A 17110-nucleotide genomic window follows, 5' to 3' on the forward strand; every position below is an offset into this window, starting at 1 on the left:
TGCTGTACTTAGGGATCTGAAGGTGGTGAATTGTACCACTGGAAAGTAAATAAATAAAAACTAATACATGCATCTGAAGGTATTAATATTGCACAGCTGATATTTTGTTTCAGTAAGCAGCAGTGACGTTTCACAGTCACCAGCTCTGCTGAAAGATAATGCGAGTTGCCAATGTGGTAATGATTAATTTTGTAATAATCAAAATTAGCTAAAAGTGTTAATTACTCAAACTGTAGTTTTTTGACTCTGCCCAACCTCTGGAACTCTTTAATACACTTTAGATGGGATTTTTTGAGGCGATCTGAAAGGTTAGTATATACACATACACTTTCGTAGTTTAACAATGGACACTGATATCACAATTTATTTGAGTAGCATGATGCCAATTTATTTTAAAACTTACACTTTTCAATCAACATGTACTGTGGATCTCACTTTTAAAATAATTAACAAATGCAGCAATGATCAAAGTCTGTTTTCAATAACACAAAGCTCACATAATACTCACTCTCTATCGTATTGTCTGCATTCCTGCTGTAGCTCACTGTCTCTCCACTTCTCGCAGTCAATATAAAAGAACCTACTTACTCTATTCACAGCCACTGTTACTGCACCATATACTCGCATTTCTGTGATGAAATCTAACCACGATTCTTAGTCTATTCTGATGTCTGAAATCTTCACTCTCTTGTAGTCTTCTGCATATCTTTGTACTAAATCTTTGTTGTTCTGATCTTCAACCTTCAGCTCTTCCATCTTCTCTCTTCTCCATTACAAAACTGTTGCAATAACGATGTTATGACTAGTCTCTGGAAGATTTTTCATTACTCTTATGATAGTCTTTGAAGATGTGTTTCAGTATACTTGCCTCTTAAAATTGTTTCTCCATCTAATGTCATCCTGCTGGCTGCTGTCCAGATTTGACTGGAAATAAGCTTCTTCACCCCAAAATTGCTGATTGTCAGCTTCCACAAATGTGACACGGACCACCGTGCACCTCTCGCCTTGAGTTCCAGCTTTGAACTGTCTACCAATCAATTTTTTAATAACAGAGATACGGTGTTATCCTACCAGGTGTTACATGACTGTTTTCGCCAAACTGTCCTATAACTTGTGTAAAATCTGTGAGAGAAAGAGTCAAAACTAATCAGAATAAATTCATCCCCACCAGATAATGAAATGTGAATCAGTACCAGTGATTGACAATACTTCAATAATTAGACTATGATTCCATACATTGAATAGCATGCATAACTAAATGAGAAGCCACTGTGAAAGCAAGTTGTGCTCTACATACAAGGGATGCATAGTAGGGTCATAAACTGAAGGGAGTCAGTCCCTCACCCTCATTCATAAACTGCCACTCGCCCCCATGTGGAGGGAAATGCTAGTCAGGCATAATGTCAAGCTGGGCTGCATATGGAAAGGAAACAACATGGTGCTGACCACCCAAAGTCAAACACTGCTGATTACATTTTCAGGATGTACAGGACAACAGAGACTGTTTCTCACAACTAGCATGGCCACGAGATGCGTGCTGCTTAATGTCAGTGTGTCAGAAGAACCACTATTGTGGAGAGAAACTGTGGGCAGTCCAAAGTCACCAAAAATAAACATAGGCTCTTATTAAAACATCTTAGAAAGTTTAGGGCATCTTTCAAGATCATGAGATGCCAACGCCTTGGCCAGGTGCCACCAAACCAAAATCGTTACAGAAACACAAAAACAGCTACCACTGATTCATGTAAATAATTTATAAATGGGAGTAAGGAGTATGACTGTGTTACTGAAGATCTTGTGGTACTAGACAACACGTGACAGTAGGCAGAGAGAGTGAGAAATTCAGATACATTTTGTAGCAGCAAGACTAGCAATTTTGTTAACTGGTTAACTACCTGAAACATGAGTAAGGGAGGGAGATCAGTATCTTGTAAGATAACTTCTCGTTAATTGGCGCTCAAAAGCCTTAGTATTCAGCCAATCACAAATTACACAATGCCGAAAAATGCAGAGAACAAGCTTCTTTCTTCAGCAACTTGACAGGCAGGTTTCACTTCTAGGTGACTTCTCCAGGCTCATCTGGGACGAGAGGCTCTCATCCAGCTGAGTGGAACTCAGGTGCAGACAGAGAGGAGTTGTTGGTACCAAGCCAATGACTGATTTTGCACCCACATCAGTCAGCACTTGATGATTATTAGTATGGTGAGATAGACCTGCAACAGCGAGGCAAACTGTACGGAAAGGTACATCATTTGTAACAATGTTCATTATGAAGACATGATAGCAGTAAGGGGTTAAACATGTTTTCAACTCCAGAAACAGATGCTTACACATATTCTTCTATCTCTATGCACTGAACTTTAGCAATCAGGTTATGATGCCCATAAATGTAAAAGTTTTGTCCAGATACAAATTCACTTTAATCACATTGCCAAGGCATTGTTCCACTCATTCTTAATGTTCGTTCCATCTGTTTATTGTGAGTTCAACTATGTACATGTGTAATAATTTGAGTTCATTCATGTCTTTGACTAATTTTGTAGTCACACGAACTCCTTAATCATTATTTTGATGAGTGTTGATTTACTTATATCTGATACACAGAGGCAAATTAAGATATTCAGTTAAAGATTCCTTACAGTACTCCAACCACCAGCCACACTATAGACCATAACCTTATACAGGCTACAGTAGTTTCTACTTACACATGATATTTACACAAGAGCTTTACATTTAATGCTACATTTAAACACAGAAAACATACACAGACATATATATTTGTGTAAAAAACAAAATTAACACACATTACATTTGAATTTATATTAAACTCTTGAATTCTACTACGCTAGTTATGAGGGAGAAAATCTTTGTCATATCTACCACTCGAATTTCTAACAAAATACAATTACTTTTATCAAAATCGCGTCTAATCATACATTCCCTGCTCATCATCACACGGAGTACTCACCACCACCATTTTTTCCAAGAGCTGCTAGCTTATTTGTCCCCTCCCTGGACATCAAATGCAGACCATTGTCCCATATGTCCTCCCACCACCACCTACTCCAGTCCAGTCACAAGTATCACCTACCCCATCAAAGGCAGGGCTCTCTGTGAAACCGGTCACGTGATCTACAAGCTAAGCTACAACCATGTGTTGCATTCTGTGTGGGTATGACAACCAACAAGCTGTCTGTCTACATGAATAGCCTTTGACAAACTGTGGCCAAGACACACCTGTACCACCCAGTTGCTGAGCAGGCTGCCCAACATGACATTCTTCATTTCAATGCCTGCTTCACAGCCTGAACAATCTATATCCTTCCAACCAACACCAATTTTTTTGAATTGTGCAGGATTGAACTCTCTCTGCAATTTATATATATTCCCATAACCCTCCTGACCTCAACCTTTGTTACTCATTATCCTTTACCAACCTAACCCCTTCCCTTTTCCCATTCCAGCACTACACAGCCCTCTATTCCACCAATGCACCCACAATCTACACTTCTCTCCCTCTGTCTAACCTTCTGACTGCACCTAGCTGCCCTACCCCCCTCCACCTCATCCCTGTGAGCTCCCACAAGCAGCTCTTTACTGCCCCCCAGCCCTACCCTGCGCTAACCCACCCCATCCCCGCCCCAAATGCCTCCTTACCCCCCCCCCCCAACATCCAGATGGCTTCTCCCACCATGTGCTGCAGCTCAAAGCTTCGCCTCAGCAATCATCAGAAACTGTGGTCATGCGTGTGTGAGTTGTATTTCCATACGTGTTTGTGTGTGTGTGTGTGTGTGTGTGTGTGTGGAGGGGGGGGGTGCAGGGGGGGGAGGGGCCGCACGTGATTCCGATGGCCTTTTTGGCTGTTGCTTACTTGTTTGACAGTCTTTCTGTTGTGCCTATCTGTGCGTCATCATCTGTGCTACACGGTGAGTAGTAGTTACCCTTTTCATAATATTGTCAATAGCCTTCACAAGATTGTGTAGGTGGGTAAATTACATCTCTGTTAGGGCACAGTTGCTGTCTATTAATGTTGCTACTGGATATTTTTTATGCAAGATTAAGAACGTTTAAACTATCATGAATTTATTTAAACGCTCTTACTCAAGAGTTGCACATGACCAGAAAGTTTACTGGGAGAGGTATATAGCAAAGCTGTGTGTATGTAATTATGCCTGCCAACTGCAGTTTATCACCAGTGTAGCAACATCTTGTCACAATCAAACTAATCTCAAAAAGAAATTTATTTCATTAGAGAGAACTAGATTACAATAGTGTGTGATTTACACACTTTGCTTTCAAGACAACAGAACTGCTTGCTTGAATTATACAGTAAATCAAAATATTCGACTATGAGTGAAAGTATGTGTTGAACCTGACTATTAAATACTCTTTATTGCTGGTAAATGACTACTAATGTGAAGCTTTATTCCTTAAAATATCTTTAAATTAACATTTGAACTTTTATTAAAATCTTGAACCATGAAGGAAAGATACTACACTAATTACAACAGAGAAAATAACCATCACAACTATTGCAAACATGTACTCAGACTCATCACTGGTATCTGAAGTGTTCATATTGACAATGGATTATCAATGGCTATTTTCATTACACTGTCATGCCTTCATTGCTTCTCCTCAAGCTGTTTGAACCTTTCTGCAGTAATCTTTTCAGTCATGCTCAATAATAGCCTGAAAGGAAATATCTGCAAGATTCAATTTAGTTTCAGATGATGTGTCACCTGTGATACCATTCCCTAATGTCTTCATTTTTGCCCACATTAACTCTAATGCATTAAAGTCACAATAGCTTGTGGCCAATATGCCAGGTGTATATAAGTTTGCAGCTGACCTATTCTCCTGACTCAGGGAGTATAGAGCTTCCTTTGACATGCTCTCAAGACATCAGATACTCTCTTCAGCAGCCACTCTATCAGATACGATTGGTGACCATGCAGCACTCTAGAATGAAATGATAATTAAATCAAGACCCTACGTTGCCGACAGGCATTGATATCAACAGGGACAGCTGAAAATGTGTGCCCCGACCGGGACTCGAACCTGGGATCTCCTGCTTAATGGGCAGGGGCACTACGAAATGTAGTGTATGGACATTATATTGGGAATGTGGGTCTCATGGGGAGTGTGCAAGGGATAAATCCCTGCAGTCGCACTATCCTCTGTGCCCTCGGTAGCTCAGATGGATAGAACGTCTGCCATGTGAGCTGGAGAGCCCGGGTTTGAGTCCTAGTCAAGGCACACATTTTCAACTGTCCCCGTTGATGTATATCAACACCTGTCGGCAGCGTAGGGTCTTGATTTAATTATCATTTCACGCTATCAGATAGTTTCCTATCCAATCCCATGGGCAGTTTGTTGGCCTGCCTGTTGTGATAAGAGGTCCATGATTATTTCAGACTGAGAAGAAAGATTTGGGAACACAAGATACTTGTATCATTTTTCAAAATGAGCAGAATTCATCTGACACTGATAGTCTCACTGGGTTGATTTGGCCACGAACTTTAGTTGTGCTTGCCTGACAAAATCCCTTTTTACGACTCACAATTCCAACTGTTAGTTTTCTAGACACTTCCCCAAACAGTAATAACCACAGTATCTTTGTTTTGCCAACACCTGACACACATTAACCTGCCCATCCCCTATTCAGCGAAACAAAATATTTGTGTGTCAGATTTCTCTGTACAAAACCAATAAAGTTCAACACTTTTCTCAGGGAGGTACTACTCCACTGGAGGTACTACTCCATCAGAGGTACTACTCCATCTCTAGTTAATTTTCTATAAAAGAAATAGCAGTTTTTGTACACTAGGCACTATCTTTCGCATGGTGTAGAACTCATCTATTACGTCCCTATTGACAGCAATTGCTGGATTCACCAACAATTTATTCAATGTCCCTCAACACAATCTTTTCCTAAATGGATTAAAAATGTATTACTAGTCATCACTGTATGCATTGACTCTCTGTACAAAATACTCTGCCAGTAATCGAGTACATATTTGAAAGTATTAAGGACGAAGTGTGATGTTGTTTTGAGTTACTCTCTATTAGAATTACAACTATGGTTAACCTTTTCTTGTCAGGTGTTCCTGGGGTATGTCTGGATGATTCCTGGCAAAAACTTTAATTACAGTAATTCTACACTTGCTGGAGTATGTTGCAGTTCTGAGGGAAGACTGTGCAACTGGATGTACCAGTTCTTTGTGTACTTTCTCAGCACCACAGCACTTCACTGTATTCGACATCATTTTCTGACCTGCTCCTAACAACCAGTTTCCTTTTCATAACTGGAGAAGAAGATAACTCCTGTGATGGGCCAGCAGCCACCACATCACTCTTTTTGAAAAAAATCACAATTGAAACAGCACAAAAATACACAACACGATGTCAAAGCACACAATGCAGTCAACAGCAGCTAATAATATGCTAAACATGTAGCAACAAACATCTGCAAATCACTATGGGCATGAAATCTTTCGACTGGTACCAATCAGAACTCGGGATTCTACATCCCAAGCTATAGTTCCCAAATAGTACATTCTTCTCTACAGGCAAAAATCACAGCCAAATGTTTTTCAGTTCAATGGTTATTTCTTCAAACAATACGAGACACATAAATAACTTTTATCTTGACTTTGTCTAGCCTCGGTTACATTTTCTAACATTGGTGGCCACTAAGAGCCACTCTCATTTTATTTCTGAAGTGATATACTTTATGAAACAATTTTGACTATGGGAGAATGCAGGCAGTATCTTCAGCTTGAGTAGAGTATAGCTGGTCACTTACTCATGGACAAGTAAATTAAAGATACCTACATAGTAACATTTAGTACTAGGAACTGGGACAAACGCTCAGTGACACCCAAGATATACTCAACAGGATTACAATCAGGTGAGCTGAGGGACCATACAAGAATCCTTATGTTTGTGGATTGTTGCTCGAACCTCTCTGTCATAGTTTGACAATGACTGAGAGGTGAATTTTCTTGTTGAAGGCACGCATCATATGTGCAGTATGCTGTAGGCAAACAAACAGATGAACATGACTAAACAGCAAATTCCTGTTTGTGACTTTCATTGGTTCAACATGATGACAGACCTATCACGGCTCCCAGTTAATTTTGTTTACAATATTCCTCACACAACAATCTCTCCATTCCTAATGGTAAGCAGGATCCATCGCTGCATGATTTTCAATACATTTATAATCTGTCGTCTGCTTGTACAACATGTATTATAATCCATCCATCGAAGTGATGATATCTCTTGTCTGGAGCATCCAGTGGACCCCATTGTGAGCAGAGGTAAAGGTTAAGTGGCACTGACTTCCTGTGCCTCATTATGAGGAGGTAGCTCTGGACAAAATAGCTGCACATCACTAGCTGTGGTCATCAGCCAGTAATAGCAAATTACTTGCTGTACTGTGAACCAAACACTTTCTGCATCTGTGATGGACAGTAGACTGTTGTTCACATCACTTCACTAGAGGCGACAGTTTTCTTGAATAAAGGCATTCACTCTATATCCTTGACACAGTGGAATATGAAAAGCCCAATGCCTGAAAGACATCAGAGATGAAGGGTCACATGGGATGAACACCCTTAATCTGGCTGCTGTCAAATGACTTGATATTGCATGTTTTGCTCATCACCAATCAGATCACTGATCTGTCAGCAGCAGTATGAGGTCCAATTCTTAACCAAAATAGATACTAACCAAACTATACAAAGACTGAACAACTTCATGGGTTTACAAATATTGATGACCATGTCTGAACTTGCACATATGAACTGCTAATGCTACATTACCCTGTAAAATCTTAATACAAAATCACTCATATTACCTGTATAAAGCGCCTCCACATTCCTGTTAAACATTCTGCCCGAGCAGGCCTCAAATGGCCCAACAGTACTGACCAACTGCCAGGTCACCTTCAGCCAATAGGCATCACTGGATGTAGATATGGAGGGAGATGTGATCAGCAACCTGTTCTCCCGGCTGCTGTCAGTTTTTGTGACCAGAACCGCTACTTCTCAATCAAGCAGCTCCTCAACTGGCCTCGCAAGAGCTGAGTGCACCCTGCATGCCAGCATTTCTCAACAGACCCTTCCCGTCACCCATCCACGTGCTAGCAGAGCCCAACAGCCATTAACTTTGGTGATCTGATGGTTCACCACACTGATGGGACAGAAAAAGTGCCACAACCACCACAGCATTTAAAATCACACATGAATTTTGGGACATATGGCTTCTAATTGGAGTACTCGTACTGATATGATTGTCTACCAAATGGCGTCACAGCACTGCTGCTTTTGCTGCCATCTAAGTATTGCTGATGTGCACAGGAGAAATCAACCTCCCTCAAACGATTTTGAGGAAACTTTTTGGTTGAAAAATTGATAATTTCACATTTTTGTATTCTTGATGTTGGGCTAGTTTTTTTTCCAATATTAGTCATAATCATCATGATATTTTGAATGTAAGTGACCCATTTGTAGAGTTTTAATTGAAAACTGTAGTTTCAGTCACATGTACAGGGTGTCCCATTTATCTTGACCACCCTAAATAACTGTTTGTCCAGATGCAAACTACAAAATGTTTCAAGCAAATGTTCTTTAGCCGTCAGGGGGACATCAGTCAGCATGATTGCCTTCATTGTAGCTTTGTTTTTTACAAAGATATGAACAGCAGTATGACATTTCCAAATGGCACCCTGTATTTTTTATTCTGTAATTCATTTCCTCTCCTAAAGACCTATTCAAAAATGTATCACAGTGTACCATTCACTGAAACACAACATTATTAATTACATAACACAACATTGACATTGACGCTCCAAGTGCTTAGAGCACATACTCAGGGTAATGGAACACATCCACGTGCTGACGTTGACAGAGGACAAATGTAAACATAAGTAGAATGCACACCTGTCATTCCGTAAACCATTGTCAGTTGAAGAGTTGTGTGAGTAGGCAAAACAGTAATTGCAATACTGTTTGTTTATGTATGGGTATGTTTAGTAAATTGTTCATGTAGGGGTATGTTTAGTAAATAGTTCAGTCCTTTTAAATATTGTTGTGTACAGTAGGCATACAGTAAAAACTGTACTTCCTACAAAATGCATCAACATAACATTTCATTTATTGTTGTTGTTGTTGAAAGTAGGCAAAATGCTACACAGGCAGTGGAACTGTACAGAGAGTGATATCCTGACAAGAACCCACCTTCCCAACAGATGTTTTCTCGTCTTGTTGCGATGCTTTAGGAAACGGGACGTTTCAACCCATGACAACGCAATCGTCGTAGCACTCTCACAGGCGAAGCTGCCAAAGTTACTGTTCTCACTTCCATTGCTATGAATCCACGTGTGAGTACACAACAGCTTGAACATGAGATTGGTGTTCCTAAAACCGGTGTACATCGTATTCTTACAGATCACCAGTTCCATCCTTACCATGTAAACCTACATCAAGAACTGCATGGGAATGATTTCCAGAATCGTGTACAGTTCTGTCAGCGGGCACGGCAGCAAATTCTTGCCAACTTGAACTTCTTCTCCAATGTTTTATGTACTGATGAATGTTCCTTCTCAAACAAAGGACAGGTGAATACAAGGAATATGCATTATTGGTCCAGCGACAACCCACGATGGCTTAGACAGGTGGAACATCAGCATCAATGAAGAGTTAATATCTGGTGAGGGATGCTTGTATTACAATTATTGGCCCTTATTTCATCAATGATAGTCTAAACAGTACTGTGTATACCAACTTCCTCAGACGAATTGTTCCTCATCTTCTGGATGAAGTGCCACTAAGAACCAGAACGCTTATGTGGTATCAATACGATGGATGTCCAGCACAAAATGCCTTGTGTGCATGTTGTGTTCTGAACTGAAGGTATCCTGCCAGATGGATTGGTCGAGGAGGAACAGTTATTTGGCCTGCTAGGTCTCCTGATTTAAATCCTCTGAACGTTTTTCTTTGGGGATGCATTAAAGACATTGTCTATCGCGATATTCCAACAACTCCAGAGGACATGCATGAACGTATTGTGCTTGCTTGTAATTCTCTTCAGCAGGCAACACTGGAAGCATTAAATAATTCTTTCATTTAACGAGTGCACCAGTGTATCAGTGTCCAGGGTCACCACTTTGAGCACCTTCGAATGTTCTACTCCTGGCCAATGGTACAGGAGAGTCAAAGTTTTACTTGGTTTTCATTTGTTTCCTGACAACTCCAGCAAGTGGACAAGTTTGTGATCCCGGACTCAAAGTCAATCTTGTGTTATTTAATTAATAACGGTGAGTTTCAGTGAATGGTACACTATGATACATTTTTGAATAGGTCTTTAGGAGAGGAAATGAATTACCGCATAAAAAATACAGGGTGGCATTTAAAAAAGTCATATTACTGTTAACATCTTTGTAAAAAACAAAGCTACAACGAAGGTAATCATGCTAATTGATGTTCCCCTGACAGCTAAAGAACATTTGCTTGAAACATTTTGTAATTTGCATCAGGACAAACAGTTATGTAGGGTGGTCAAGATAAATGAGACGTACACACAGGGTGTTTGGAAGGAAGGTTAATATTTTACAGTGACAGTGTAAGTAATTTTCAACAAAAAATGTTATATGAACATAGGTTCGCAAATGCTTCATTAGGGAGATATGGGTATTGAAAGAAACTTTAATTCTGCAAAATTGATGTGCACAATGTGAACGTATACACAATACAAGTGGGCCATAACATGATTTTCTTGAAAACAATGTTACAGAGAAGTACAGTTACGTTACAAATTTTTACATAATGTTTATTTACTTTGCATTTAGTACAGAATGCATTACAACATGCATGTTACATGTATTCAGTTCAAAAAGACATACCATGTTTTTTACAAATGGCTTTAACACTTATCGTACAGATGCTGTACAGTTCACGGAACAGGTTCAAATATCCCACCATGAATGCCAATGCACTTTTGTGCTCTAGTGATAACATGTGTTGTGTTTCTTGTTCAATTGCCTGTGGTTGGTTCCTAATCAAGTCAGCAGCATCCAAGATGCGACGAAGCAGTTCATCTTGTGTATTTACCTTCACTTTGTGCACCTCTGATTTCATCCAACCCCACAACAGAAATCTAAAGGCGTAAGGTCAGGTGATCTTTGAGGCCAGTTAATAGCACAGCCATGGCCAATCCAGTGAATAGGATAGGTGCGGTTGAGATGGTCCCTCACACGTAAGGTAACATGTGTAGGGTCACCACCATGTTGAAAGTACATTCCAGTTCACTTGGCTAAAGGAGTGTCTTCCAATAGTTCCACAAATGAATGTTACAAAAAATGCAGGTACCTCTCCCGTCAATCGCTGACTGATAATAAATGGACCAATCAAAAGGTTGCCGATCATGCCGCACCAAACATTTATGGCAAAACGAACTTGGAAATTGCTATCCACTGAACTGTGTGTATTTTCCCGTGACCATAGATGATTATTTCGTGTGTTGTTTATTCAATGTCATGAAAACTGGGCTTCATGAGTGAATAGTATGTATGGCAGCAAATGAATATTCTCAATTACCCAGTGACTGAATTGAAGTCGCTGGGCATTGTCGCCAACATGGAGATTTTGGACATGCTGTATATGAAATGGATACAGGTTTTCCGCATGTAATGTTTTCCATACATGTGTCGGTGGGACATTCATACACAGGGACATTCTTCGTATGCTTGTACTGGGACTTTGCTCAACACTTGCGAAAATTTCTTACTGTTCTTGCAAAGTTTGTTGGCGTGCAGGCTCAGATGAAAAATGTCATATTGGAAGAGAGCCTGTTGCACCCAAAGTGATAAACACTTTGGTAAACACCCTGCGATCAGGTAATCGTTGAGTCGGAAAGCGCGTGTGATATTCTTCTCTTGCAGCGGTAGCACTACTATCACAGAACCCATAAACATACACCATATCTGCACATTCCTTATTACTGTAGACATGTGGCATTGAAAGCAGAGCTTGCACGAACACAGTTAACACCATAAACTACACAGCTAGCCGATCCGTTGCCTGTACACTACACAATGCAGCTTACACAGCACAAGTGCGCAAACAACATGTGATTTTACTATGTACGTCACATGACCATAATATGCGGTAAACATGGCAATCAGTGATGGCAATAAAAAAGATTTATTGGCCGTGCTGGATTACTTTGTCTCAAAATATAACAAGTTCAACAAGGCAATCGATTCCTACAAATTCTGTACTGCTGTAGATAACAATATTTTAAATAAATATTTGATAATTTAATTACTCAAAATAATTCAAAACACCGAACAATGCCACTTTTACATACAAAACATACAAACCGTTTTTTTACATATAGTACCAGTAACACTTTTTCCTTTCTCCTGAAAAATTTACTTTTTGGCACTTATATCCTTTTCCATGTCAACTCTTCATTTACTGACAAAATTTAAAATCTACTAAGGATTATAATCTTACGTTACACACTTACTCACTAAGTAGTGTAATTTTAGGTTACAGGATTAACACAGTAAGACAAGTATTATATCTTGAAGCAATGTAACTCATGATATGCATAAATGCCTGGGCTATATTCACCCAGTATTTGAGAATGAAACCACATAGCAGCTTCCAACAAACTGTGTATAAAATTTCAAACCTTTTCTGAACTTTTTCTTGCTTACATGCTTGATGCCAAATAACACAACATTAACTCATCTGAAGCTGTTTTACACATGAGACTTCGATTCTTAAACGTCCTTTATTGAAGTTGGGGAATTGGGTGGGATATTACACAAATTCTGTTTTGCTTTTGAAGTGATTCTATTTTTGTGAGATGAAAATAAAAATATGTTGTATGATCCATTGGTTCTATCCACATTATGGAAACAGCAAAATTCAGAAGACATAATTTTTTCAACCAGTCTTTCAGTATTGCAACAAATGTGTAACAGTAAACACTGGGATACTGTCTCCTCTCCTGGTCACCAACCTTGCACCCAAATGAAGCCGTGGTTTTTCTTAACAAAATGATTAGGTTTTTGTCTAAAAGTTAGCTCTATATAAGAAAGAAAACTCCAGGCTGGAATATCAACAATGTAAGGAAAAGATTGATTGCTACTTACCATAAAGATGACATGTAAGTTGCAGACAGGCACAATTGAAAGACATTTACATATTAGCTTTCAGTTACAGCCTACATCCAAAAAAGAAACGCATGCCATTCATTCACACAAGCAAATCACACTTTACGCACATATGACCGCCAACTCAGGGAGCTCGGTCGAGAGAGAGAGAGGGGGGGGGGGGGGGAGTGTGTGCAGGTGCGTGCTCCTGTGTTACTGTTAGCTGAACTATTTACATACAGAGGTACAAGGCAATTAAGCCTGACAGATCAAGAATGTTACTAAACAGCCACCATTACCTGGAGACAATTTCTGAACCAAGGATCACATACAAAAATTTTTAGTACATAAAGTTATTGTTTTTCTAACAGTTACCAAATGCAGAATATTGAAATTAAGTGCCATCAGAATTATGAATGCACAATTTTTCCAAGATTTTCACAGATGTGGGTAATGTGTCACAAGAAAAGTGAACATAATAAACAGAAACTGATTTCATTTTAGAATACAGGATTCAATTTTTCTGTTTTTAGTGCAGCTTATTATTTGCACTATTTGTGAAAAAAAAATACTGTTATTCAATGCAGCAGAAAAGTCTGGCTTTTGAGAGGTGACATATGATTGTGATTCACTGTAGCGAACATTTGGCTATGGCAAGCCCCTGTGGCAAATTTCGCTGCACTGAGGGACAACCCCACCACCGCCATGGTGCACCATGGCAAATTTCACTCACCAAGGAATTGCGTCAGTGTGGGGAACATCTAATTGATGAAATATGTCAAGCAACTGTTCTTGACAAAAAAAAAAGATTAATTCCCTCCCTCCACTGCCCCCCCCCCCCCCCATCCAACACACCCCAAAGTCAGCAATTTTTATTCAATTCTTACTGTTATAACATTAGTTCTCATGGACAAAAACAGACATTTTTAATTTTTATCTTGGCTGTGTTGTTGCACGTATGAACTATTTCTGACAGATATGTGTAGACTTTTCCTGTCATCAAAGCTTCTGATGTCAAATAATGCGAACTGATTTTCAGGCATTTACTTAAATATATTTAACATGATCACAGTTTGAAATAAAACATATAACATTTTACATTGTCATTGTTGCAAGTCTTTATACATTAGATGTCTCTACATCAATACATATTAAAGTAAGTGAGCAATGATGAATACAGCTGAAATGTACAACAGAATTAATATGCAAAGATAGTAACTCTGGTATTGGTGTAACTGCATACAGAAGTAGCACCACTGGTGTTAGATATATATTCGTAAAACACAAGGAATTAAACAAGGAAGGAAGGAAGGAAATGAAAAAAAAAAATTATTGATGTCAGTTACAAGTAACTCCAAATACTCCTCAATACATTCATCCTGCTTATGGTGCAGACTCTAATAATGATCAGAAACCTCATTAAAAATTGTGTAGTTATTTCATATGTTGATGCTGTCATGAAGAGTATCTACTATCAATAACGAATACTGTAAATGGGATAAAATTCAAATAAAGAGTCTAACTATAATGTGGATAAAGAACACTCAAACTATTTTTCACTGATCTAAGCAGACCAATGAGTTCTGTAAAGTAATTCATTTTCTGTACAATGCAAACACATCCTTCACGAATGGTTGCATACTACAAATCAGTCTTATCACAACTAACATGTGGAGTTTATTTTCTTAGATTTCCACTGACCCAACAACTGAAGTTTTTTTTTTATGCAGTGAGTGACATATCATTAACCATTATGATTTCAAGAACAAAAGTAAACACTTCATTTACATTTTCAATGTGAAAAGAGTGTTTCTTTTTGTTCTTCTATCAAGACTTGCCAACCACTAATCAAGAATTCAACTAATGTCAGGATAATTTTAGTAATGTTATGAACAATTTGTGTGGAACACCAATTAATGTTTGTATTTTACAAACAAAATACTACTAATTGCCTTGATAAAAATCACATATTTAAATAAAAACGAATTTCAAATAGCAGTTCACAACTGACAACTGCAGTCTTTCAAATGTGTGGATTCTAGTTATAAAATGTACATTATTTATAAAATCAAAAGTAAATTCTGAACCATATCCTGAATATTTTGTACTTTAAGGAAAGAAATTGTGATGCAAAATATACACAAACACATGTAACTTATCAAAAGAGTTTATCAAAAGTGTTCATTACTTCACTTAGTGCCTTCACTAAAGTTTCTTCTACTTGACTAGAATTCTGCCTGCTACTAGAAGTCACCTCGCTTGAATTATGTGAGCCATACCTGTCATTTCTCACAGGACTCAATACTTCTCTGGCAGTATTAGAGGCTGCTAATGACTGTGGTTCTGGAAGTACTACCATCGTATCTCCTGTATCACATGGTATGCTTGGTATTTGTGGTCCTTGTGAGGAGAAGCCATGATACTCTGCTGTTAACACCGGTTTTATCGGAGAAGGAAGAAGGCCCCCAGTTGGAGATTCAGTGCTGTCTAAGAGTGACGAAGCTGATTCGTCAATAGGTTTTGTTTCAATAGGTAAAGTCACATCAGCTTTAGGAGAAGTACGTGAAATAGGATCATCAGCACAGCTATTTTCTGTACTGAGATCTGAAATATCAATGTCATAATTAACTGATGCTAATCCTTGGACAAAACTCAAACTCTCCTGGGCGGCAAAGATCTCATCTGGTGTTGCCAGTCCATTGAGGCCATCAGAAAACCCAAACCCTGGAGAAGGTGAAGAAAGGTAGTCATAAGATGTAGAAGCAGGAATAGAATCTGTTAAAAACAACTCTGCTTCTTGAATTGGTAATTTCTTATCAGTTAAACACTGTGTTTCATCGGTTTTCTCTGGAAGCTCAGTTTTTAGAGCAACAACCTGCAAATCAGAATGGGCATATTAAACATTGAAAGAAATGACTGAACAGTGTATGCAATCACTAAATGAAAATGACAAAACGATATACTAAACCTGTGGAGTAATTGGTGGGGGCAAGGCCTGGCATGTTGGATCATCTGAGTCAATATTGGTTGGAGTCTTCCTTGGGCGAATTTTGAGAGGCGTGCGTGCCAGAACAGCTTCAACTTTCACAGTCACTTCATTCTTGAAAGAAAGAAAAAAAGCAGTAATGTTCTTATTCTTCAAAAGTAATTTCACTATCATAAAGATAAAAAAAAACCAGAAACTACTTTTTGTGGCAAAATAATATATGAGAATCTGCATCCAGATTACATAAATCAAACCATTTTGCTTAATTGTAGTTGTTATCCAGCACATCACCAAGAATGTGAGCCAATGCCTGTACTGATGCATAAAAACAATAATGCACTGAAGTCATTTAGTGTGAGTGTGTGTGTGTGTGTGTGTGTGTGTGTGTGTGTGTGTGTGTGTGTGTAAGGGGGGGGGGGGTTTGTTAAATATTTTTTACCATCACCACATCTTTTTTTATTTTAGTCATAATTACATAATATGATGACAATAATAACCATGTATGCACCATTAAACTACTGATCAAATAGCAGAGATGCTTAGCAAGTGAAAGGTACACAGAAAGGGCAATAACTTCGTAAGTTTCCAAATAAAGCCCTTGTTTAGACCTATCACTGTATATTCCATTGCTGGTTTTACACCAATTTATTAATTTATTATCTACAGCTGTGTTGCTCTGATCACACACCATTAATGGTGAATGTATAGATTATTGGGTTGGTGCATAAGTTCATAGCATTTTCCCATAAGTTTAAAAAACACAACTGATACACATAATAGAGGCTCTAGTCATCAATAATATATTCTCCTTCACTATTTACTACGGTCTGCCAATGCTGGAGTAATTTTTCAATTCCACGACTCCAAAAATCATGTGGTTCTGAGGCAAAGAACTCATAGAGCCATGTTTGTAGTACATTTTCATGTGGGCAGGAAGTTCCTAGAAGGTTGTT

At 38.7% G+C, this 17110-nt stretch overlaps 1 protein-coding gene across 2 annotated transcripts in view; it reads right to left on the bottom strand.

Moving 5' to 3' along the window:
* Nucleotides 1-393: 393 nt before the first annotated feature.
* LOC126198230 (rab5 GDP/GTP exchange factor) overlaps nucleotides 394-17110 on the bottom strand; it is an 83057-nt gene continuing 66340 nt past the window's right edge. The window contains exons 10-12 of one of the 2 annotated variants that reach the window (XM_049934705.1): nucleotides 16140-16271; nucleotides 15451-16046; nucleotides 394-2213 (exon numbers count right to left, since the gene is read on the bottom strand). In XM_049934705.1, the coding sequence (XP_049790662.1) occupies nucleotides 2195-2213; nucleotides 15451-16046; nucleotides 16140-16271 (747 nt within the window). In that variant the 3' untranslated portion in view covers nucleotides 394-2194. Of the gene's footprint in view, nucleotides 2214-14051; nucleotides 16047-16139; nucleotides 16272-17110 lie in introns of those variants that run through there. The other variant, XM_049934704.1, reaches the window with a different exon arrangement.

Source organism: Schistocerca nitens, chromosome 1, assembly GCF_023898315.1.
Source record: "Schistocerca nitens isolate TAMUIC-IGC-003100 chromosome 1, iqSchNite1.1, whole genome shotgun sequence".
In the NCBI taxonomy this organism is placed as follows: domain Eukaryota; kingdom Metazoa; phylum Arthropoda; class Insecta; order Orthoptera; family Acrididae; genus Schistocerca; species Schistocerca nitens.